Source organism: Heloderma suspectum, chromosome 4, assembly GCF_057233095.1.
Source record: "Heloderma suspectum isolate Gila_16-S chromosome 4, 16-S_ref, whole genome shotgun sequence".
Taxonomy (NCBI): Eukaryota; Metazoa; Chordata; class Lepidosauria; order Squamata; family Helodermatidae; genus Heloderma; species Heloderma suspectum.
The window spans coordinates 240,549,751-240,571,026 of NC_139461.1; the positions used below are offsets into that span (position 1 = coordinate 240,549,751).

Below are 21,276 nucleotides of genomic sequence, written 5' to 3' on the forward strand. Positions count from 1 at the left end.
GAATGAAGTCTCACTAATAATCAGAGGGTGGGCTCAAAGTATGTTTGTCTTGTAATATGTTACCAATGCAGAGAATACAATGTAGTTGTTTGTACACAACGTGTATGTTGGAGCTGATCTGGCTACAGTAAAAATATTGTTGCTTTCTCTCTTTACCAAGGATCAGTTATTGGGGGGGGGGGGATTCCTGGTTGTCTTTTGCAAGAGGCTTTTTCTATAGTCCCTCCCCTTTGGTGCCATGTGTCGGCTTGTCCTTCTATGCCTGAAGGATTTGGCTGTTCTTGATTCTACTGGGGCTGAGAAGGTATTGCTCACCTGCCCCTCCCCTCTGACTCAAGTCAAAACAAGTAACACAGTTTCTTTGGCACAGCCAGAGCAAGACAGTGCCTGGAAGAGGGAAGCAGCCGAAGGGTCGGAAGTGTGAGCTACACAAAAAAACCCAGCAGCAGCCACTTGGATATTAGAGCACTGAAACAAATCTGGCACAGCTTTCTGTCCCTGATTTTTCTCTCAATACCAAGGACTCTAAATCAAGGACTCAATCCAACAGGTAAGAGAGTCTGGCTGCTTTTTCATCCCCAAAGGGAGGGAGAACTGTTGTCTATTGAAGACTAATATCACCAAATCTATTCTAAAATGTCATCTTTAATTTTGTTAATATGTGGGTTTCCAGCTTCCTGATGTTCAAGATATAATTAGAAATAGGATGGAATGTGCTAATTGCTGTGAGGAGTCAATTCATATTTGATTGCAGATAAAAATCAGAGCTTTGACTAAATCATCAGCACTTCTCTTACTCTATATGGGTCATTTCACACATTACAGATTCCTTAGATGGACATCACAACTATAACATAGAAGCTTAATATTGATTGCCATGTGTTACATGTGCATGGTTTTTGCTCTGGTCAGCTGTGGCTTTCGTGTGTGTGGGATTGTCAGATGTAATCTACATGCAGCTTTTTTGTGATTTCCTACAAAGAAGTTACTTTTGTACAGGAAATCCATAACATGAGAAGCAGCTCTTAGGCTCTGCCGGGACCCGGAAGCGCCTCTCTTGTTCTTTCAATCCATCCCTGTTTCTGGAGGACAATGCAGATGGAGCCTTCCTGGGCTGAAGACCATAAGGTGGGAGGGCAGCCCAGTGAATGGAGGCAGCAGGGCAGAGAAAGAAATAGAGGAAAACGAAAAAATACTCTCCATGCTTATTATGAGTTTCTTGCATTATGGAATAGAGAGGAAGGAGCATTCTATGTTCTTTGTTAGAACTATATGGGTGCAGTAGTGTGGGGACCTGTAACTTATTGACAAAAAGCGCCTTTCTTGATGCTTTTGTCCAGCCAACAGCAGCTGGAGAAGTGGCATGTTTCCTGGAGGAGAAGGCTATCAATGGCTTCTAGTCCTGATGGCTATATGCTAACCACAGTACCTGTGGCAATATGCCTATGTACACCAGTTGCTGGGGAACATGGGCAGGAGGATGCTGTTGCACTCATGTCCTGTTTGTGGGTTTCCTGTGGGCAGCTGAACAGAATGCTGGACTAGATGGACCCTTGGTCTGATCCAGCATGGCTCCTCTTATGTTCTTATGTGTGCTGGTCACTGCTTAGTGGTAACTGAGGGGCAGGGGAACTTGATGCCCTTACCAGTGGGACATGGCAGCAGAGGTATAGGGGCTGCTAGGTCAGCGCTGTTCAGGTGCCTGGCTGCTGACTAGCTAGCATCCTGAGGCATGGCCATGGACCATGATATCAGTGGTCCACGTTGGCTGTTGCTCACCAGTCAGCGATTGTGCACCTGCATTGTGCTGACTTAGCAGCCCCCATGCCCCTTCTGCTAATTTGTGACACTTGCCAGTAAAGGCATTAAGTCTCCCTCCTCCTTGGCCATTGATCTGCAGCTGTGGCCTCTTATTTCTCAGTGTACTGCCCACTAGGTGCTATTGCTTCCAGCGTTTTACTAGCCCTTGGGCATCTACAGTGATATCTGCTGGCTGTCTCCACATTATGAAATAGGGCAGGGCATATATGGCCTTGCTGTGGTTGGAAATAGTGTTTGATTTTAATTATAAGAGTGCTGTTGGGCAGTATAGAAAGATAGGCACACAGCCTCCAAAGGGGGGGGGGATCAATGTAGCATTGCTGCTGAGGTACAAAGGAGTTCAAAATGGCACAGGGAGGGACTCATGGCAGCTCTTGTTGCTGTCCAAGGCACCATCCAGGTGGGACCCATGACATTAAGTATGGCCATTTGTCCTTCTTTCCCTACACCAAAGGGAGTGCAACAGTCAGTATTTGTTGGAGCAAAAGTTCCTGTTTCCCAGGAATTTGGGGTGCTGGTTTCACTACTTTAATTCCCCACTGCAGAAGCAAACTGCTGGGATTGTGTTGTCCTGGTTAAGCCACAGCTGAAGAGCCTACTGTTATGCAGGCCAAATAAAAATATTTTTTCATGTGTTAAATATATATTGGCCATACATTGGCAGCTATGTAGAATATAGAGAGAATTCTGTGAAGTAGGTACAATTGGAGGGTATAATGTTGTGGGAGGTGTCATATGGATAATCCTTCCTTCACTGGAGGAAGAAGAGACAAGCAAGCTTCCCAGGTTGTAGGAGATCAGGGAGGCTCCTGGAGAAAGGTGGAGATAATTGCAACATAGTATTGAGATCTTAATCTCATAATTGTTCAATTAGTCAATTAAAGCTCCACACTTAATTAAATAAAATAATTCAACCAGTTGGCAGGCCTATTTCTGCCTAGAAGTCCAATGAGAAAGAGTTCACTCAGCATAAGTTACTTTTAAAACTGCACAGGAGGGGTTGTTTAAACTCCTCTGACTTTGGTGGGGGCAGGAGTGGGGCTTTGACTCACAGTCTGGGATTGGGTGGCCAGAGGACCTTTCCAGATGATCATTTTATTATTGCACAGTAAACATGCAGTTGCTACTCAAGAGTCATTGTGGGGTGGGGGAGAATGATTTACATGTCTTTCCTGAAATCAGCCTTCTGTTTCAGGGATATTGTATTTTCTGAGCACGCTAATCGCAATAACTCATCGTAATGAACTTGCCCTCACAGCTACCCCATCTGTTTGAAGTTCCATGTGGACTGTTAGCGGTTACATCTCCATCCTCTATTGGCTAGTGTTGGTGAAGTCAACACAATTTCCCCTCACATGCTTGCACAATTATATTATTAACTATTTTATTACACACACACACACACACACTGTATATATAGTTTTGTTACTGTGTTTCTTCTCTAGAGTCCAATGAGCCCTCTGTTGTATTATTCCAGCACAGGAGAGCTCATGTATTGCTGCCCCACCAGATTGTTAAACCTTCCACCATCAGCCTTCTTGTTTAGTTTTAGGCTGTACACGTCTTTTCTTTAGCCCTGGAGTTTGTGTGTGCTGAAAGCAGTGAATAAGCTGCTTTGCAGAAGCACAGTCTTTCCCTTCCACGAAGGGCAGTGGCAGTGCTTGAATCGTGGGCATGGGGGAATAAAATTCATATGCCCCACCCCCTGAATTTTAGCTAAATCAGGGCCTCCTTGTAACCTTTGAAAATGGCAACTAATGGCGCTATCCCAAGGCACGGCATAGAGGTTGTCAGGGGTCCCTGCAATTTGAGCACTGTAGGACAGAATATTAGCATTCAGTCCAATTTAATAGCACTTTTTTCTCTTAAAATTTTTTGGAGGCTGCTGTTGCATCTGGAAAGCCCCTGAGTGTGTGTCAAGAGCTGTACTGGTTGCAGACACACCCTGGAGCAGGACTTGGATTTGTCAAGCTGAGTAGCTGGGATAGAAATGCAAAGAAGAGGCTGATATTTCAGAATTGCAGCTGGGATAGCGCCTACACTTCAAACATTTGGTTCCAATACTTGATGATGAGTTTGCTGCCTCTGAGTACGCATGGCTCATATCCCTTGTGTTCAAGTGGGGAAAGTGCAGAAATATAAGGGATATGGTGGCCCGCTCACACAACCATTAGCCACTTATTGGTTGAAATTGTTGCAAGTGTTGAGTCAGTTGCGTACAGGCCAACAATTGGGTGGGAAAATCTCATGCAATTAGCCTCACTCACTTCGTCCTGCAATTCTTACCCATAATGCATCTGCATGGGATCAGTCCACAAGGAAATGATACCCGTGCCACTATGGGTACATGTGAGTGGACCCCCCCCCCTTAGAGGTTAACTATGCGTTATGCACAAATATGCATGTTAGAACTCTCATGCTGGCCTGTTGTCCTTTTTCTTTTTGGAAATCCTTTTCAGGAGGGGTCAGTTTGGAGTGGAGAAGCAGCTGGCAAAGGGATGCTTTGCTTTTTACTGGCCCACCATTTCCCTGCTCCAAATCAACCCCTCCCAAGTGGCTTTGATTACAGCAATGTTGGGCCTTGAGGGAAATGGCAGGCTGGGAAAAAGATTAAGCACTCCTCCTTCCTCTGCTCAGAATTGCCTCCTCTGAGGTGCTTTATATTAATTTTAAAAAAAAGTGTTGGGCCTCTAATAGATGCATTTATATGTAATGCCTAGATATACTCTTAGTTTCACTCAAGTACTTCTACCCTGAGATTTCCCTTCTTTGAAGAAGAGTCATGTGACTTATTGCATCATGGCTCATGGTTTAATATCCAGTTTTGAAACATCGTGTTGCTTTTGTTCATTAAAAACCAGCCTTCCCTAACCTGGTGCCCTCCAGATGTTTGGGACTGCAACTTCTACATAGCTGGGGGGCACCAGGTTGGGAAAGGTTATCATAAACTCAAAAGCCCACATTTGTGGCATTGAATGCAGCTTCTCTACAGGAGCTTGGGGACACAGTTGAGGCTTATTTAAGGATGCAACAGGCTCAGGATGCAGCACAAACCTTCCAGATTTTGTGGGAACTGGCGTAGAGACTGCCAGCAGTAATTCCTGAAAGCTGGAGTAGAACTGAAGGAGTAGGCACCCAGAGAGTAAACAGATCACCTGATAGGAAACCTCACCAACTCAGCAATTATAAAACTTCCTATTCCAGTCTTGCTCCTTTACCAAGCTGGTATCAACATATGCTTCCCAGCTTGCTATCTGACATATTTTGTACATGATCAGAAGTTCAATAAAAACTGGGCTCTGTGCCCAGGGAAACTAGTTGTTCTCTTGGAGAAAGGGTTATCTTCTGATTGGTTGCCTGCAGCAAACTTGTTTGTTAGCAAAAACAGGGGGTGTGATTCTAGACCAAGGGTGATAGACTTGTTTGGCGCTGAGGTCCAAACTGGAAATTTTTGCCATCACATATTCAAATGCTTCTCTACAACCATGAGTGCTAGAAACACTTTTTTTTTTTTTTAAAGAAAGCTGGGAAATCTCAGGGTCCTAAAAAGAGTCTATAGGTTGCCTAAAGAACCTTGGCCTGCATGTTGCCCCCCCCCCCCGTACTCTTTCACATGCATTAGAGCTGTTTGTGCAGCTTTGGGGAGGCCAGTAAGCATGGAATAGGCTACGTGGGAAGTGCATAAAGGAGTGCATGGAGGGCTGTTTGATTGTTGGAATTGTACTTGAATAGCTACTTTAGCATCTCTGCAAATTTCTACAATCAAACTGTGAACCACTTCCCTAAGAACTGCATGGATTCTGTGTTTGAGACAGGGCAATTGCACAATAAAAGCCGCATCTGAAAGCATCCTGGATCTCTCTGGTTTTGGTGTTTACTGCTTGGGTGGTAATATCAGTCTTTGCTTTCAGATACATGAATAGGGAAGGAAAAAAGGACTTGAATTAATGTTTCTCTTAGAAGCCTCTTTACTTGCAGTGTTTGTTAACTCTCTAACTGTATTTAGAAAATTATAGCACAACCTACATAAGGGATAGCAGCAACCGTTTTTTTCTTGGCCATAAACTGCTGTACAGGGACACATTCAGGTGCTGTGACATTCTTGCTTGGTCAGATGTTGCACCTACTCTGTAGGAGACATGTCAGTTTGCACTGTTTGTCCCCCCTCCCCCCTCAGAGGTCAGCAAAGGTTGCAGCCATGTCTCTGTGTGTAAGGGGATTTGGTTTCTGGATGATCTGATGCCTCCATCTCTAGTTGTAGCTGCCTGAGGAAGGAAAAGTACAGATTTCCCAAAATGGTTCAGTCAAAGGCACATGGCTTCCTATAGTAGCTTGCAGGGGTCCTCAAATTTTGGTTGGGCTTCCTAGCTAATTGTTGAAACTTTCTATAGGGAAAGGGAGGCCACATGTCCTCTTTTACAGAGGACAGTCCTCTGTTTGAAGGCGTCCTCTGTTTGAAGGGCTGTCCTGTTCAATTCTGGTCTAAAGATAAAGAACCATAAGAACTGTTACCCATCAAGAGTTAGCACCTGGAGAGCAGATTCAACAGACAAGCACACAGGTCACCTGGTCACAATCTTCCACACTATGATGAGATATACTGTATTTCTATTTAAATTATAATAATTATTTCTAAATGTGCATTTATACAAGAAAAACATATGCAAATGTTATTCAAATTGCTGTCCTCTTTTAACCTCTTTTTTGGTGATGCATTTCCTCCTTTTTGACGATTCATAAGTGGTCACCCTAAGGAGTGGTGGTTATTTGTAAAAACACCTCTCCTCCCTGTATTACAGTGATGCTGAGTCCCAGCACAAGATCCAGCCTGGTGCCATTTTGAAAGAGGCACATTCTGCCTTCCTATACTGCTGGTGGCTTTTTGAAAATGTATTACTCCTATGGTAGAACATACTACAGGCTGCAGGATTAAATGTATGGCTATATTTGTGGTCCCTGGTAGCCTGTACAAGCAGGTTCTATAGCAGATGGCCATCAAGAGGATTCTCTTTCCCGGTGTGGGCATTTACTAAGCTCTGGACATTTGTCAACTTTATAATCAAAATTAAGGTTTGCCTTGATGTTGCTCAGTGCCTTTACCCCTGCAAAACTGAACTTGTCTTGAACCCAGGCCCCTCTGGAATACTGCTGGGTTTTGTTACATGTTGGACTGTGTGATATCCATGCCTTGGAGGGATGGAATACCATGGCCTATCAGTCCCCACCCCTGAAAGCATACCAGGATTGTTCCTCACCCTCTGATGCCCTTGCAACTGGCATTTTCTCTCAAGGGCTGATTTACACTTTACACAGCATGCACGTTTACCTCTCATACATCGCATATCTACTGGTGAAGAGTTGTCAGTTTTGAAAGGAAGACCTAGATGTGTGAACATGTGGTGGGCAACATTCTGAAGAGCTGTGGCCAGCGATGGCTTCCTGATGCTTGTCCATTAGGTGTATGTTTCCTCTTCAAACTTTATTATACTGTTTACCAAGAGATACATGGGGAACAAGAGGCAAACACATCAGTTTCATAAAGGGTGAATTGGTTCCAGTTTTCTCGTTTTCCAAGCATTGTCTCCAGTGCCCAAAGCTACTCAGGTAGTGACGTGATCCATTTATGTCTGCAGAATACAGTCCCACAGATTAGTTATCCAGCAAATGCCATGTACCTCACAGTGGATGGCAACTGCGAAATCTATGGCTGAGACCTAGAACAAATCAAGTTTTTTAGGCAATGAGAAGTAGAATCTTTCTTTCTCAAGCTCCAGCACCAAAATGTAAACATATATCTGCTTAGGGCTTGGATTTTCCTCCGTGTTACTTGATCTCTTAACAATCTACAGTTTGGGCTACCTACAGCTTCCTCAAACTTCATTTTACAATCATGATTATACCCATTCTTAAAACATAAATTGGCATCATAAATGGCATGCAACAAATGGGAAACTGAGGCACAGTCAGGGTTAACTGTACTGTTTCAGTCACCCCCTTCCCCTGTAGATTTTGTGTGAATTTTTCCCTCTCCATAATTCCATTTCTCCACATTGTCTGACTTCTGAATTGTTTAGTGATGATGTGACATCACTTTGAATGTATGAAACTTTGACTGTATACTATAAACTGCACAGCTTGGCTAAGGGTTCTTTGAAACTTAATGGGACTGGTTGGCAAACAAGTGCTGGCACATGTCCACACGCCAGCATCCAGTACTGCGGGTTTGATGTTTCATCAGTGAATAGAAAGTGGAGTAACCAATACCTGGAAAATGGAGGGTATTTTCCTTGTCTGCTGTTCCATCTGATCTGACCCTACAATTTCCCTAGTCTGCTGTTTTGGATTTGCATTGATCAGATATGCAGATTTAGCATATCTGGGTCCTGAAAACTGTCTGTGTGGATGTGCACTTTAGACAGTATTCCATTTTTTAAATGGATATATAGATGCTATTTTTCAAAAAAGCTAGATAGCACAGGGCTCAAGAGCCTACCATGAATAGAGATAAAGTTTCAAACTTAGATAAGACAAAACTCTGACATCATGGCATCAGCCTTGTTGTAGTAGTGTAAGCCTTTGAAATAAAGTGTTTTTGATATTCAGCATGAAATGCTACCTTAATGAAACAAAACTGCTATGAACAGTCAGCTCCCAAACTAAAGGCTTAGCTGGAAATAGGGATCGAATCCAGGTGTGCTGTCATATTCAGCATATTTGTCTTAGTCTCCTAAATTGCTAGTTCTCATGATATCTGGCCTTTAAAGAGCAATCTCTTGGAGGCTTTGGATTATGGAATTTTCTCCTTAAAATCCATAATCAGTACGATCCTTTTTTGTACAGAATATAACTTGGAAGCGTGGCTGTTGATACCTAGAAGAACAAAATGTTTTTGAAATGTTAAACAAGTCTTAAACACATGTTTGAAGTGATCTAATTATTTTGGAGGGGGATATCGTATAGACTTGAGACGGACAGTACAGGGTTTGCAGTGAGGGAAAGCAGCCATCCGAGCTGTTGTGATAAATCTTCATGCCCTAACTTGTCTCCGACTGTTATTGGAACAGCAGGCTCATCTAGCTTTAACCAGGCGTTGCTTGTAGCTACACCTAGAAGACAGAAGTCCACACCCTTTAAAAAGTTCTAATGACATTGATGTCATTGTTAACATTACTTGATTAAAAATCTGGACATACTCCAATGCCACCAGAGCAAAGACAGGAGCTATTTGGGAGCTAGGGCTATCCTACCATACTGTTCACACATTCCATACAGTTCACACATTTTGTACTGTTCACACATTCCTTAAATGTTCAGTGCAATCATGTGAGGGTATCACCAAGCTATTATCCACTCTGGTTTTTTTAAGGGTTAATAATTTTTTTAATAGAGAAGAAATAGTCATAGGGCATACATAAGATTCCTAGGAACAAGAAGGTATGAGACTGGTAATATTCATGAAAAGGGTATGTATGCCTTTTCTGTTAATGGGAATTCACACAACTATATCAGGGCCCGTAAAAATTGGACTGAGTAGACCTGGGAAGAGATCAGTTTGTGATGCAGCAGTCATGTTGCTTCTCCCTTGTACTCCCAGTCTTTGACTCAACCCACTTTTATCACTTTTGCTCACATTTGACAGGGTGGCATAGTAAATATGAATTATGTTGCTGTATGCTGGTCAAGAAATCAGCTGAGATTACTTGGCCTGTTCACTTGTCCCACCAACTTGGTTGTGTGAGTTGGACCTCAGGGAGAACTGAAAAGTCACAATGTATTAAGGGTTTCTTTGACTCAAGGAGCTGGTACAGTCAGCACGGTATTGAAATCACAGTGGTATGTAAAGCATTTAGGAAAGATACTGTATGAATACTAATGAATGTTATTAGTAGCTGTCCATACAATCATTGGCATTGATTCACTAGGTGTTTAGTTCTGTTACATATTTGGCATCCCTCCAGTCTGAGTTCTCTTTCATTCATGAAAGTCCTTTTGGTCTGCCTTGGTATAAGTAAAGGTGCATGCACAGCAGCCTTCTCCAATTGGGCTCCATCTGGTAGGGATGTGCGAATTACCAAAACATGAGCTCACCAAAGTTCTCCAGATTCCACCTCAAAGCTCGTTCTGACTCAAGTCTGTATCAGATTGCAAGCTTTGTTTTTTCCTTTTCACATGTAAATCTGTCCATATTTCCATGCATATTTTTTACAAATGTACGCATCAATTGCATGCATCTTTGAAATGTATGCATTCTTCTCCCATTGATTACAGTGTATTTGTGCATTTTTCAAAAGTATGAATTGTTTCATGTTCATTTTTCAAATGTATGCATGCTGTTGAATGCATTTTTGTTTTTGTCTGTGAATCACATTGCATGCTTAAAAACATACAGACCAACTGCAGGTTGAGTCTGAATCTGTGTTTGGTCCAGAAGGTGTAAACTGGATAAATCCTGATCAAAAACAAATTGAAACAAATTTCTCATACATTCCTACCCGCCAGATATGTTGGTCTACAACTCCAGCATCCCCAGCCAAGGGATGCTGGGAGTTATAGTCCAACACATTTGGTGGGTGCAAGGTTGGAGAAGGCCAATGTACACTGTCATTTGTGAGGACCATGCACAAATCTATTTTGCTTGGTGTACAATAGTTGCACGTTCCCAACAAGCGTGCACCGAGCAAAATAGTCACTTGCCTGATATTCACCGATGAAGCTGCACATGCATTTTCTGTGCTCGTGTAGGATGCTCCCAGACAGAAAGGTTCTGGCTAACAATCAAAAGATGTTGTGCAGCTCTTTCCCTCCTTAATGGTGTTTTGTTTTGTTTTGTTTTTTTGGTGGAAAGAAAAAGGATGGAAGAATCAGTGGGAAAACATGGGAGGGTTCCAAGTTGAAGAGACATTATTGTCTGGACCTCCTATAAAATTGTGTGAATAAGACCGGCCAATTGTATGATAGGGGTCTTGTCTGGAGGTACCTATAGACCCTTGCCAGGGAAACATCATGTGTAATATGGCCCTCATCTCACCAGAGCCCTCCTTGTACCTTTTAGACTTGCATATCCTCCCTATGGGACAAGGTTCCAATGCTCACACCCCAAAAGTAAAGGAATGGAGTCGCAGAGATGCTAAGGACATTTTCTTGCCAGTTTGTGTCATGGAATTACTAGATCACTGCACAGACACCCAAGCCAAAGGGCAGACAGGTAATTAACTTGGAGGTGGGCAGGCTACAACAGACAGGCCAGTAGTCTGGTGAGAACAGAGTTACCTTTCCCAGCAACACGTTGCCCAGACTCAGCAAGTCAGCAGGCCTGAGAGTCTTTATAATTGCTGGTTGCAGTGGATTGGTTCTCTGTGTCACCTGACTAAGAGGATTATGGTGAATCTCCATGATGTGAATCTCCTGGTTGGAATTGTCTGCAGTTCCCCCACTCTGGCAAGCAACCCTGGTAACAGGAAGCCAGTGCCTGATCCACAGGGACCCTGGCTTTTGCCCCACAGAGCCTGATGTGCATAAACAGCACAATTGTGAAATTGTATTGCTCCAGGGAAAGGACACACTGCTACCACAGCTGTGTTGTTTACCTCAGTTTTATGAATGGCCTTACCAAAGCAAGCAGAGGGACACGCTCACACCCTCAAAACTTCCTGTGCCTGTTTGGAGTGCGTAATCATTTTGGCAGATCTCAGTGGCATCACCGTAGGCCATGTCGCATAGCTCTGCTCAGCACCAGTGCTGTGAACCATGTCCATCCAGCTCCCCTTGCCCTTTGTTTCCCAGGAGACTGGTAGTCCCAGGATAAGCCCCAGACAGAAACTCAGCATGACTTTCGGATTGACTCACCCAGGCAGGGGCGGGGAAGTGCTGGGCAAACACAAGCAGGGCTGCAGGAGGAAGGTTTGGAGCAGCCCACAGCTGCAGGGCAAGTGGCAAGGATTGTCCCTGCCTAATGATGCCTCTGCATCCGGCTGACACACCTTGGCATCTGCAACGGGATCTTGAACAACCGTCAGTTCTTCTGACACCAGAGCTTGGGGTGGAGGAGTATTCTTGCATGGGTGAGCTTCTTTGTAGCGTTGCCAGGACTGGTGAGTTGTTTGTTTGGCCCATTCTACCAGTGTTTATAGGGAGGATCTTCGCCTAGCAGGAAAAAAAGAGGAGTAGCAGGTGACCCAACTGGGCATATGGTATTTTTAACAGGGTTGGAGAGACAAGGTGTAAAGCTACGTGAGGGAGCCAAGAACTGTCTATCAGGTTGCCTTCTGGAAGCCCCGGTAAACTGCAGTTAGCCACGACAATACAGCATGATTATTTGTTCTAAAGCTTATATGGCAGTAGTGAGATATAGTCCTGAGGCCAAAGGATAGACTTGTATCTACTTCCCCACGACTTTTGCCAAACCAGAAATTTGCTTTCTGGTCTGGTTTAGATATAGAAACATACGAAGAGCTGTGCTGTATCAGACCTATCTAGTCCAGCATTCTGTTCCCATAGTAGCCAGGCAGATGGCTATGGGAAGCCAACAGGATATGAATGCAATAGTACCCACCCACTCATGTTCCCCAGCATACTGCTTCTGATGCTGGAGGAATATATAGCCATCATGACTAGCAGTCATTGATAGTCTTACCCTCCATACATGTGTCTAATCCCCTTTTAAAGCTGTCCAAGTTGGTGGCCATCACTACATCTTGTGGTAGCAAATTCCACAGTTTAACTATGCACTGTGTGAAGAAGTACTTCCTCTTATCTGTCCTGAATCTCCCATTATTCAGTTTCATGGGTTCTCGTATTAGGAAAATACACACCATGGATAACTGGGTAGCCTCTGTCATGTCTCCCTGTACTCATCTTTTTTCTAAAGTAAACAGTCCCAGACATTGTAACCTTTCTTCACAGGGGAGTTGCTCCAGCCCCTTGATGATTTTGGTTGCGCTTCTAGGCACCGTTTCTAGTTCTATGATGTCCCTTTTTGAAGTGCAGCATCCAGAACTGTCGCTATCAAGTACTGAAACTGCCTCCTTCACTTTGTAGTTTTGCTTTGTTGTTGTTGCTTTTAAAAAAGTCTGTTAGAGGTTTTCCAGAAGAACAGACTTGCGCAAGGACTATAAATAAAAAATAGGTAAAATTGTGTGAGACAGCTTTCTGATGGTGGTGGGGACACTGAGGCTTTCTTTTTACAAAGCAGGGAGAGGAAAATCTTCCCAGTCTGTTCTCAGCTGCCCACCAGTAGGCCACTGACTAGCAGCTATGTTTGTTGGGAAATTGAGCAGGTAGTTTAGAGAGCTGCTTGTTCCGTATTTCTAAATCAAGGAATTCCAAAATACTGCACTTTTGGTAAAAAAAAAAAAGAAAAAGAAAGAAGAGCCTTTACAAAAGTGATGTGTGCAGGTGAGTTACACTCACCAACGTGCATTCCCAGAATGGAGAAGATATACTATGGGTAGGGCAAGGGAGGCACCTAGACACATTCTGTCATGGACCACTCTCCTCGTATAAATGCAGGGCTTGGATTTGCTGAAGGCCCAGTTCATAGCGGAGCCCTTAACAGCGCCTCTGTGTGGTCAGAGGCCTCTCTCTGACTGTTGCAGCTATTTGTCCTGGCAGCTGCTACATCAGGGGTGGGGAAGCTCTTTCAGCCCATGGCCCAAGTTCAATTTAGGAGAACCTCTCAGGGACTGGTAGGGCCAAAAATACAAAAAAAGACTGGCATATTGTAGTTTAAAGCTCTTATTGCCAGTAACCAAGATTTAGGGGAGACATTTCAATCTTTGGATGGGGAGAAAACTGCACAAAAGCTGGGAAATCGACAAACGATTGGTGCTTGGAGGAAAGGGGGTGTGGCCAGGAGAAGGGGGCATGGCCCATCTGGGGAACCTCCAGGAGGTTCCCCACCCCTGGGCTGTAGCAATCTGTGGAGCTCCTCCTTCCAGCCTGTGTGTATGTGTGAATTATACCTCATTCTTTACCTTCTTTGTGTTACCAGACGATTCCAGGTGTGATCATACTACGTCCCTCCAGCATCCAGAGCATAGCCATGAAAAGTAAAAATAAGGACGAGACCAGTGACACAGACAGTGGGATCATAGTGCAGTCAGGTAAGTGACTAATGGGGAAATTCCTGCCTGTAGAAATGCAGTGCCGGCATCGTCTCTTGGATTTGTTCCTGTGTCAACTTGTTTAAGCAAGAATGGCTGCTCTGTTGGGGTCTTCCTTCTGCTGCAGGCCTGTGAGATGCCTTAGCCTGAGGTCAGAAGACTAGGCTCGTGGCTGTTGCTGCAGCTGCCTGAGAATTGTGGTCATTGAGATAAAGCACAGCTGTGAAAAGATCCCCCTGGCTTGTTAGTCATGGCTGGCCCAGTATTCACTTTGTTTCAATACCATTTCCTCTCAGCTGCACTATGATGCAGCCCAAAAGGTTCACAAGGCTGTCCAAGTTTCCAGGGTAAGGCTCACATAGCCAGGAGCAAGCAATGTCAATAGTGGTGTCAGGTTTTGGGGAGTGCTGTGGCAGGGTGGGATCTTCTCTGTTAAACCCGGAGTGGACAACTTGTGACTCTCCAGATGTTTTGGCCTACAACTCCCATCAGCCCTAGCCAGCATAGTCAATGGTGAGGGAACATGGGGGTTGTAGACCAAAACATTTGGCCACCCCTGTTGTAAACCATCATGCCCGTTAACTGGTTACCCACCAGAAAACGAATTCTTAACAAACAGGTAGCCTTGAAATACAGGCAGGATGTTGTAATGAATGCCCTGTTGCCATGAGGCAGTTGCTTCTTGGGATACTCACTAGAAACCTAGGGCCAAGTCATGTGTGACATTCTTTCTACATGAGCACTGCCTGATCCTTGTACTTCTTTAGTTATTCATACACTTAGAAACTGTTTTTCCATTAAAAAAAAAAGGCCAAAAAGCTCTGAACAACAAACCTGGAGCAAAAGTAAATACTCAGGCCAACTTCAAATGTGACAATATAGAATGAGATTCTCTGTCATGTAGGAAATGTTGCAGATGGCATATCTCTTCATGGTTTCAAACCACCTGTGCATACTGACAAGGAATAAAGGCATCCTGCACTGATTTTTTCTCAGAGGGTGGTTTGTTAGGAACAGAGGAAGCTGCCTTATACTGAGTCAGACCCTGGGTCTGTCTAGCCCAGGACTGTCTCACCTGACTGGCATTGGCTCTCTGGGGTTTCAGGCAAGAGTTTTTCCAGCCCTACCTGGAGATGGCGGGGATTGAACCTGGGACCTTCTGCTTGCAAAGCAGGTGCTCTACCACTGAGCCATGGCCCCTCACTGTGTGCACAAGCACACAATCATCATGCATGGCACCTCTAAGCAAGAGCTGAGTGGAAGATCCAGGATGTAATTGCCGATAAGGTTTGTTGTTGTTGTTGTTCAGTCGTTCAGTCGTGGCCGACTCTTCGTGACCCCATGGACCATAGCACGCCAGGCCTTCCTGTCCTGCGCTCTCTCCCGGAGCGTGCTCAAGTCCATATTCATTGCATCCGTGATGCTATCTAGCCATCTCACCACTGCTATCTGCACAGAGTGCACACATGTGTCCTCCATTGCCACAATATTCCTGCTTTGCAAGTTAATAAAATACTTCTTGGTCCTCCTCCTGGATGAAAGCAACAGTGGAAAATGCCAGCGCAGTCAAAGAAGTGATGGATGCACTACCTATACAAACTCTCAGGACTGCAGGCCACTTAGCTCAGGATCCCTTGGTTTGGAAAGAAAAGGCAGGACCGGCTGCACTTGGAAGGTTACACTGAAATAAAAGAATTACAGTGCAATCCAATGCATGCCTACTCAATAGTGAGCCCCAGTGAGTTCAGTAGGGCTTACTCCCAGGTAAGAATGCATAGGATTGCAGCCTCAGGGAGTTCAGCATTCCACATCCTCTTCCTAGACTAATTTCTTCTGCAACCCCAGTGCTTATTTCGATATCTCATCTGAATAGGAACTGTTCCCAGTTTAGCAATTTAGGGCTAAACTAGAGACATTTCCTCCTGAACTGTTACACTATGGTATCCAAACACCCTGCTCCGCCCCTGCACTTTGAATCATACATATGGAATGACCGGCATTGTCCTACCGGGCAATGAACCAGTATGGGCTGAGATCAGACCTTTATGTGGCTTCAGAGGAGGCAACATGCTGACTAGAGTCTCTGATCCGTGGAAGAAGCGCCACGCTGATGCCTTTTAAGTGAATACTACAAGCTTCTTTAAATTGTGTCTTAAGGCTCATGAAGATCAAAGTCTGCCTCTTTTTTCCGGTCTGTGGGCAGAGCAGCAAATCTATTTGCTCAGTTTTCTAATAAACCAAACTATCAGGAATATCACCACTGGGTCTCCTCTTTATCTGATCTGCAGTGACCTTGAGCTGCCTGCAGCCTATGAAGTGGGAGCTAATCAGTCCCTAGTGCTGTGCACATTGCATAGCCCACCTGATGAGCTGTCAGAACAGCCTCTCCTTTGAAGTTCCAGGCCAGTTTTATGATAACTGTTAATGACATAGGCCTTTAAGATGCATTTGCAAGACCTGCAGCTCGCTCCAGAAAACAGCCAAAGGGCATCCCTATCTGGCTCATTAAACATGGCTGCTGCTTCTTTTCCTTCCCACAGCAACTGGCTGATGGGTCATTCTGTGTCTGTCTCGCCCCCTGCAGGACCAGACAGCCCCATGTCTCCAATGAAGGACCTGACCCAAGCCATGCGGAAGCAGCAGAAGGCACTGGAGGAGCGGCTGGAGGCCTGCGTACAGGAGCTGAGAAGGCTGTGTTTGCGTGAGGCGGTAAGGTGCCAGGCACACGACAGGGCTGCCACACCCTGCTGGGGGTGCAGCAGATGTGCTGCAAAAAGAAAACAAAGCACATCTTTGAGGGCTGGGACTCCATTGCCCAAAGAAATGGGGGAGGCTTTCCAAAGAGCTAAAGTGGTTCTTGGGGGGTGTCTCCATGAGCAATTTACTCGGAGCTCGCTGCATCTGGAGGTCATTAGGGATATATGATGTTGTGGCCATCCAGCAGCCACCCCGGAGCTTATCAGGGAAAAACCGGATTTCCTGAAATTGCTTAAAGTCCGATTCTTTTCCTTAAGTCGGGTTCTCCTTGGTATAGTTGCTGTGTGCCCCAACCCCAGCATTTACCTCAGGTATGCTAGCCCTGCCCAGGGGTGCACCTTTCATTGTGACCCCAGTCAAGGGGTGTTTCCTGTGCGTTTCCTGGTAAACCAATTAGTGTCTGCTCAGAAGTAACTCCCATTATGGTCAATGAGGCTTGTCCCCTAAATGTGCACATCAGAATTTACAGAGATCCCCCTAACTGAAATAGCACATTTTAAAGCACTAATTCCCTAAAGGCTGTAAAGCGGTTTCTCGAAGCTGTGATTCTCCACTGTTTGGTTTATTGCCATTTGGGAGTAACTACTTCCACCTTCGATCATCCCAATCCTGCGCAGCATTGGGTTAGAAAGGGGGCCAGTTTCCCGTCCATTTGCCCTCCCTGTCTCTCCCAGCACAAACATGTGTGTGTCTATTTGGGAGTAACTCCCATTGTGGTCAATGAGGCTTGTCCCTGAACTGCACACTCCTGAGATTCCCATGAATCAAAATAATGCATTTAGAGAGCCTTAATGTAAAATTTTCAAAGCTTTGAAGCTTCAATTGATCACAGCAGGGTGTCTAGAATGCAGTGCTCCTTTTATGATTGTTGGGGGAGGGGGAGAGAGAGAGAGAAAGAGAGTGATTTCTGTAGATACAGGGGAGGAAACCTCCCAGGATTTTATCAAAGGAGAAAGAGGGAAGAGCCTGGAGGGGGGGGGGAGCCTCTCTTATTGGTTGAGCAGCCCCTGCCACTCAGATGATGTTCACTCCAACCCCACTCCCCACAGAAGTATGTTCTGTGAAGTGGCTGCAATACACTTGCTTGTGGAGCCCTGCGCAGACCAAAGCTGGCTCCTTGAAAAATCCAGGTAAGCCACAATTGGTTTCTCCTTCCATTGTCATGGAGAAACCCCCCTGGGCTTGGAAGATGCTCAGATATGAAGGAAGAGCAATGGAATCTGATGGCAGTGCTAGTAGAAAGTATTGGGGGCAAAGACAGGTAGAGTGGGCATCTGGAGCACTTGCCCCATGAGAGACATTCCTGCACCATTAAAGTAGTAAGTAGCTTGGAGCTCAATCCTATCAGGATGGCTGTACGCCTCTGAACCCGGCCATCCAGTGCAGGGCTGGAGGAGCAGCAGAGGCGATCTTAGCCTCCCCACTCCTCTCGCTCTCTATTTTAGCTGGACAGGCTTTTTCACCCATCTAGCTGAAGCATGTCAGAGCGGGAGGGAAGGAGGCTCGATACAGCATAACCCGGGCTCTCCAGTCCCCTCCCTGCCCCGCCCACTGGAAGGGCCCCTTTGCAACCTCATAGAGGCAGCCGGTGGCGTTCTTTCCGCATCAGCGGGGAGGGGGCAGGGAGTGCGGATTCCTGGCTCTGAAGTCTGAGCGCTGTCTCTGACCTCAGATCCAGGAATCTGAAGTATCTTAGGTCCCCCAGATGCTGTTGAAGGGCCACAGGGTTGCTCTCTTAGTAAAACAATCCAAGTGCCTTAATTAAGTGAGATTAGCCACATGCTATAAAGATCCCCCTCCCTTCAAGTTCCCTACTGAATCTGAAAACAGTTTTTTTCCCCTTTGATCTGCATGAGGAAACTTCTCCCAAATGAGGTTCTCCCAAAGAAAAATTTGGGGGGGTCTTCTGGTGCAAATCCAGCCCATCAATCCTACTACTATTAGTTGTGGCCATTTCGATGTCTCAAAGAAAGAAGTGAAGTGAGCTGAGATTAAAATCATAACCTATCTGTCCTAACCTACTGGTATCTACTCTGAGTCTCTGTGACAAAGTGGGGTATAAGCCAAAATAAAGAAGTTGACGTCTGTTCAGGCTACCAGAACTGTACCCAGTTAAGCTCCTTGCTCTCCTAGCTGTTGTCAAGAGTCTAGTCCAGAGCTTTCTATTATTTCCAGAGTGAATTCTTCCCCTGGATCAGTCCAAACCTAACCCTTCGCATGCCTGGTAACCAACTTCCAGGAGCCCACTAGAAATAACTGGGGTTGGAAATATTTGGAATGAATTCAGCCCCAAGGACTTGGTGTGCCATTTATCTGTGGCAGCCTCCTGGGCCTGAGGTTAACTCAAGGCCATGGGATATTCAGGAAATGTGAAGAACTGCAAAGCTAACAGAATAAGAGACCCATTAAAAGAAATGAGTACAATGTATCTGTTTTAATTAATGCCTATTTTGTAAGCAGCCCTGAACACCCATTCTCAGGCCATGTGGCAGGGTGTAAATTCAAAGAGTAAAATAAAATAATAAAATATCTACCTGAGGTGCTCTGCTAAATGGATTAATTGCGTGTTGTCACATGTCCCCTTCAGCAGTTAGTTTCAGAGCTAGCCTCAGACATTTTGCCACCTGAGGCAGAGCAGCGTATGGTGCGCCCTTCTCTCTAAGTCAAGGACTGTAGTACCCAAGGCCAATCAAATTATTTTGGCACCTGAGGCCAAAAATACCCCTTCCCCTTCCTGGCAGTAAAAATACAATGTACAGCAAATTCAATAACTAATAATTTCCTGCCCTCTCATGAAACCCCAAATCAGCTGCCTGAGGCAGCTGCCTCACTCTGCTGTAATGGTGGGGCTGGCTCTGCCACATAGCTCAGTGGTGATCTGTTCTGTGAACTGAACCTTCCTCTTGCTCTTTCCTTGGCAGGAACTCACAGGAATGCTTCCCACAGAGTATCCTCTGAAGCCTGGGGAGAAGCCTCCAAAGGTCCGCCGTCGAATTGGTGCTGCTTTCAAACTGGATGACAAGGCCATTCTCTCGAGAGGAGCGGTAAGGAATCCTGCTATGGGCCTGAGCTGCCCCTTGTCCTGGGTTTAGAAAATATGGCTCAGTTATCTAGAGGCTGTGCTTCGCAGAGCAGCTGGCCAGCCATAGCTGGCCTTCTCAGAAGGACCCAGTCCAGTTTTTGCCTGGCTCACGACACAAGAAGCAAGGATAGCTCTGTGAAAGGCTTCACAATGCAAAGCCCCCTGGGTAGACACTGCTCAACATTTGGCAGTGAGTAAGGGGAGGGTTGTGGGGGAAGTTGTAGAACAGTGAAAATGCAAGCAGTGAGTGGGAATCCTCTGCCTGGGACTAAATCAGGCTCAGCCCATGGTATTTTGCTGCCTGAGGCGGAACTGGAAATTTTAATGACGTCTAAAACCAGCTGCCTGGGGCAGGTCCCGTGCTATGCCTAATGGTAGGACCGGCCTAGGGCTAGTCAGCCAGTCTGCAAAGTCATCTAAAGACCTTCAGCAAAGGAGAGAAATTTCTGCACCTTCCTCTGCAGGGACATCTTCCCCTCTACAGCTCTCGCTGCTGTTTCTGCAGCTGAGGAGGCCAGTGAGTCTGCGCCAAAGTGCACAAGGATATCCAAGGCCTGTATAATGAACATGATACAGCCCTGGACGCTCTTGTGCATGCACACATCACTCTTAGCCATGCTGTTTCATGGATAACATACCCTGAATTGCCCTTGACACAATGTGACTGAGGGTGTAATGTGCCTGCAACAGAATATCCAGAGCCTGTGTATAATACTAATTCTGCATGCTAGGATACGCTTGCATCCCATCACTGCTGAAGAGACTCCTTGGCAGCTGTGGAAGACCACTCTGTGCGTTGCAGGCTTGCAACCTCCGTAGAAACCCTTAGGCATAGGCACAGACTTATGATGTCTTATGGTCATGTTTCTGCCTACAAACCTCTGGGCAGCGACAGTGTCTTTACTACATATTGCGGTGGTAGTCAGCAGCAGCTTTCATGACAGCCCTTGCTGCTAGCCCAGAAAGTGATGGAAAGAAAAATACTTTGCTGCTCATACTTGAGCTGTGTTGGTCATCATGGCTGACTACTATTCTGGCCAGACAGCCAGTGTGGTGTAGTGGTTAGAGTGTTGGACTGGGGTTTGGGAGATCTGGGTTCTTGTCCCCACTCAGCCATGAATCTCACTGGGTGTCTTTGGACCAGTCACTGACCCTCAGCCTAACCTACCTCACAGGGTTGTTGTGAGGATAAAATGGAGAGGAGGAGAACCATGCTGCTTTGGGTTCCCTGCAAGAGGAAAACAGGCAGGATAAAAATGTAATAAATTATTCTTATTCTTATTATTAGAGGCTGTAATACAAATGTGCCAGTCTTTTTGACTTTTTTCTGTTGGACTTCCTATACCCATCTAAACTCCATCAGATTCCTGCACTGAGCAGGGGGTTGGACTCGATGGTCTTATAGGCCCCTTCCAACCCTACTATTCTATGATTCTATGAGACCACCCACCACAAGAATCAAACAGGTGTTCTCTGAAACTAAAGAGGAAATTCTAGTGTCCTCTGAAACAAACA

General features: G+C 45.4%; 1 protein-coding gene across 2 annotated transcripts in view; it reads left to right on the forward strand.

Moving 5' to 3' along the window:
- Window positions 1-366: 366 nt before the first annotated feature.
- INAVA (innate immunity activator) overlaps window positions 367-21,276 on the forward strand; it is a 46,050-nt gene continuing 25,140 nt past the window's right edge. Inside the window, exons 1-4 of one of the 2 annotated variants that reach the window (XM_084852904.1) lie at window positions 367-550; window positions 13,811-13,922; window positions 16,507-16,631; window positions 19,601-19,723. In XM_084852904.1, the coding sequence (XP_084709030.1) occupies window positions 13,862-13,922; window positions 16,507-16,631; window positions 19,601-19,723 (309 nt within the window). In that variant the 5' untranslated portion in view covers window positions 367-550; window positions 13,811-13,861. Of the gene's footprint in view, window positions 551-11,735; window positions 11,913-13,810; window positions 13,923-16,506; window positions 16,632-19,600; window positions 19,724-21,276 lie in introns of those variants that run through there. The other variant, XM_084852903.1, reaches the window with a different exon arrangement.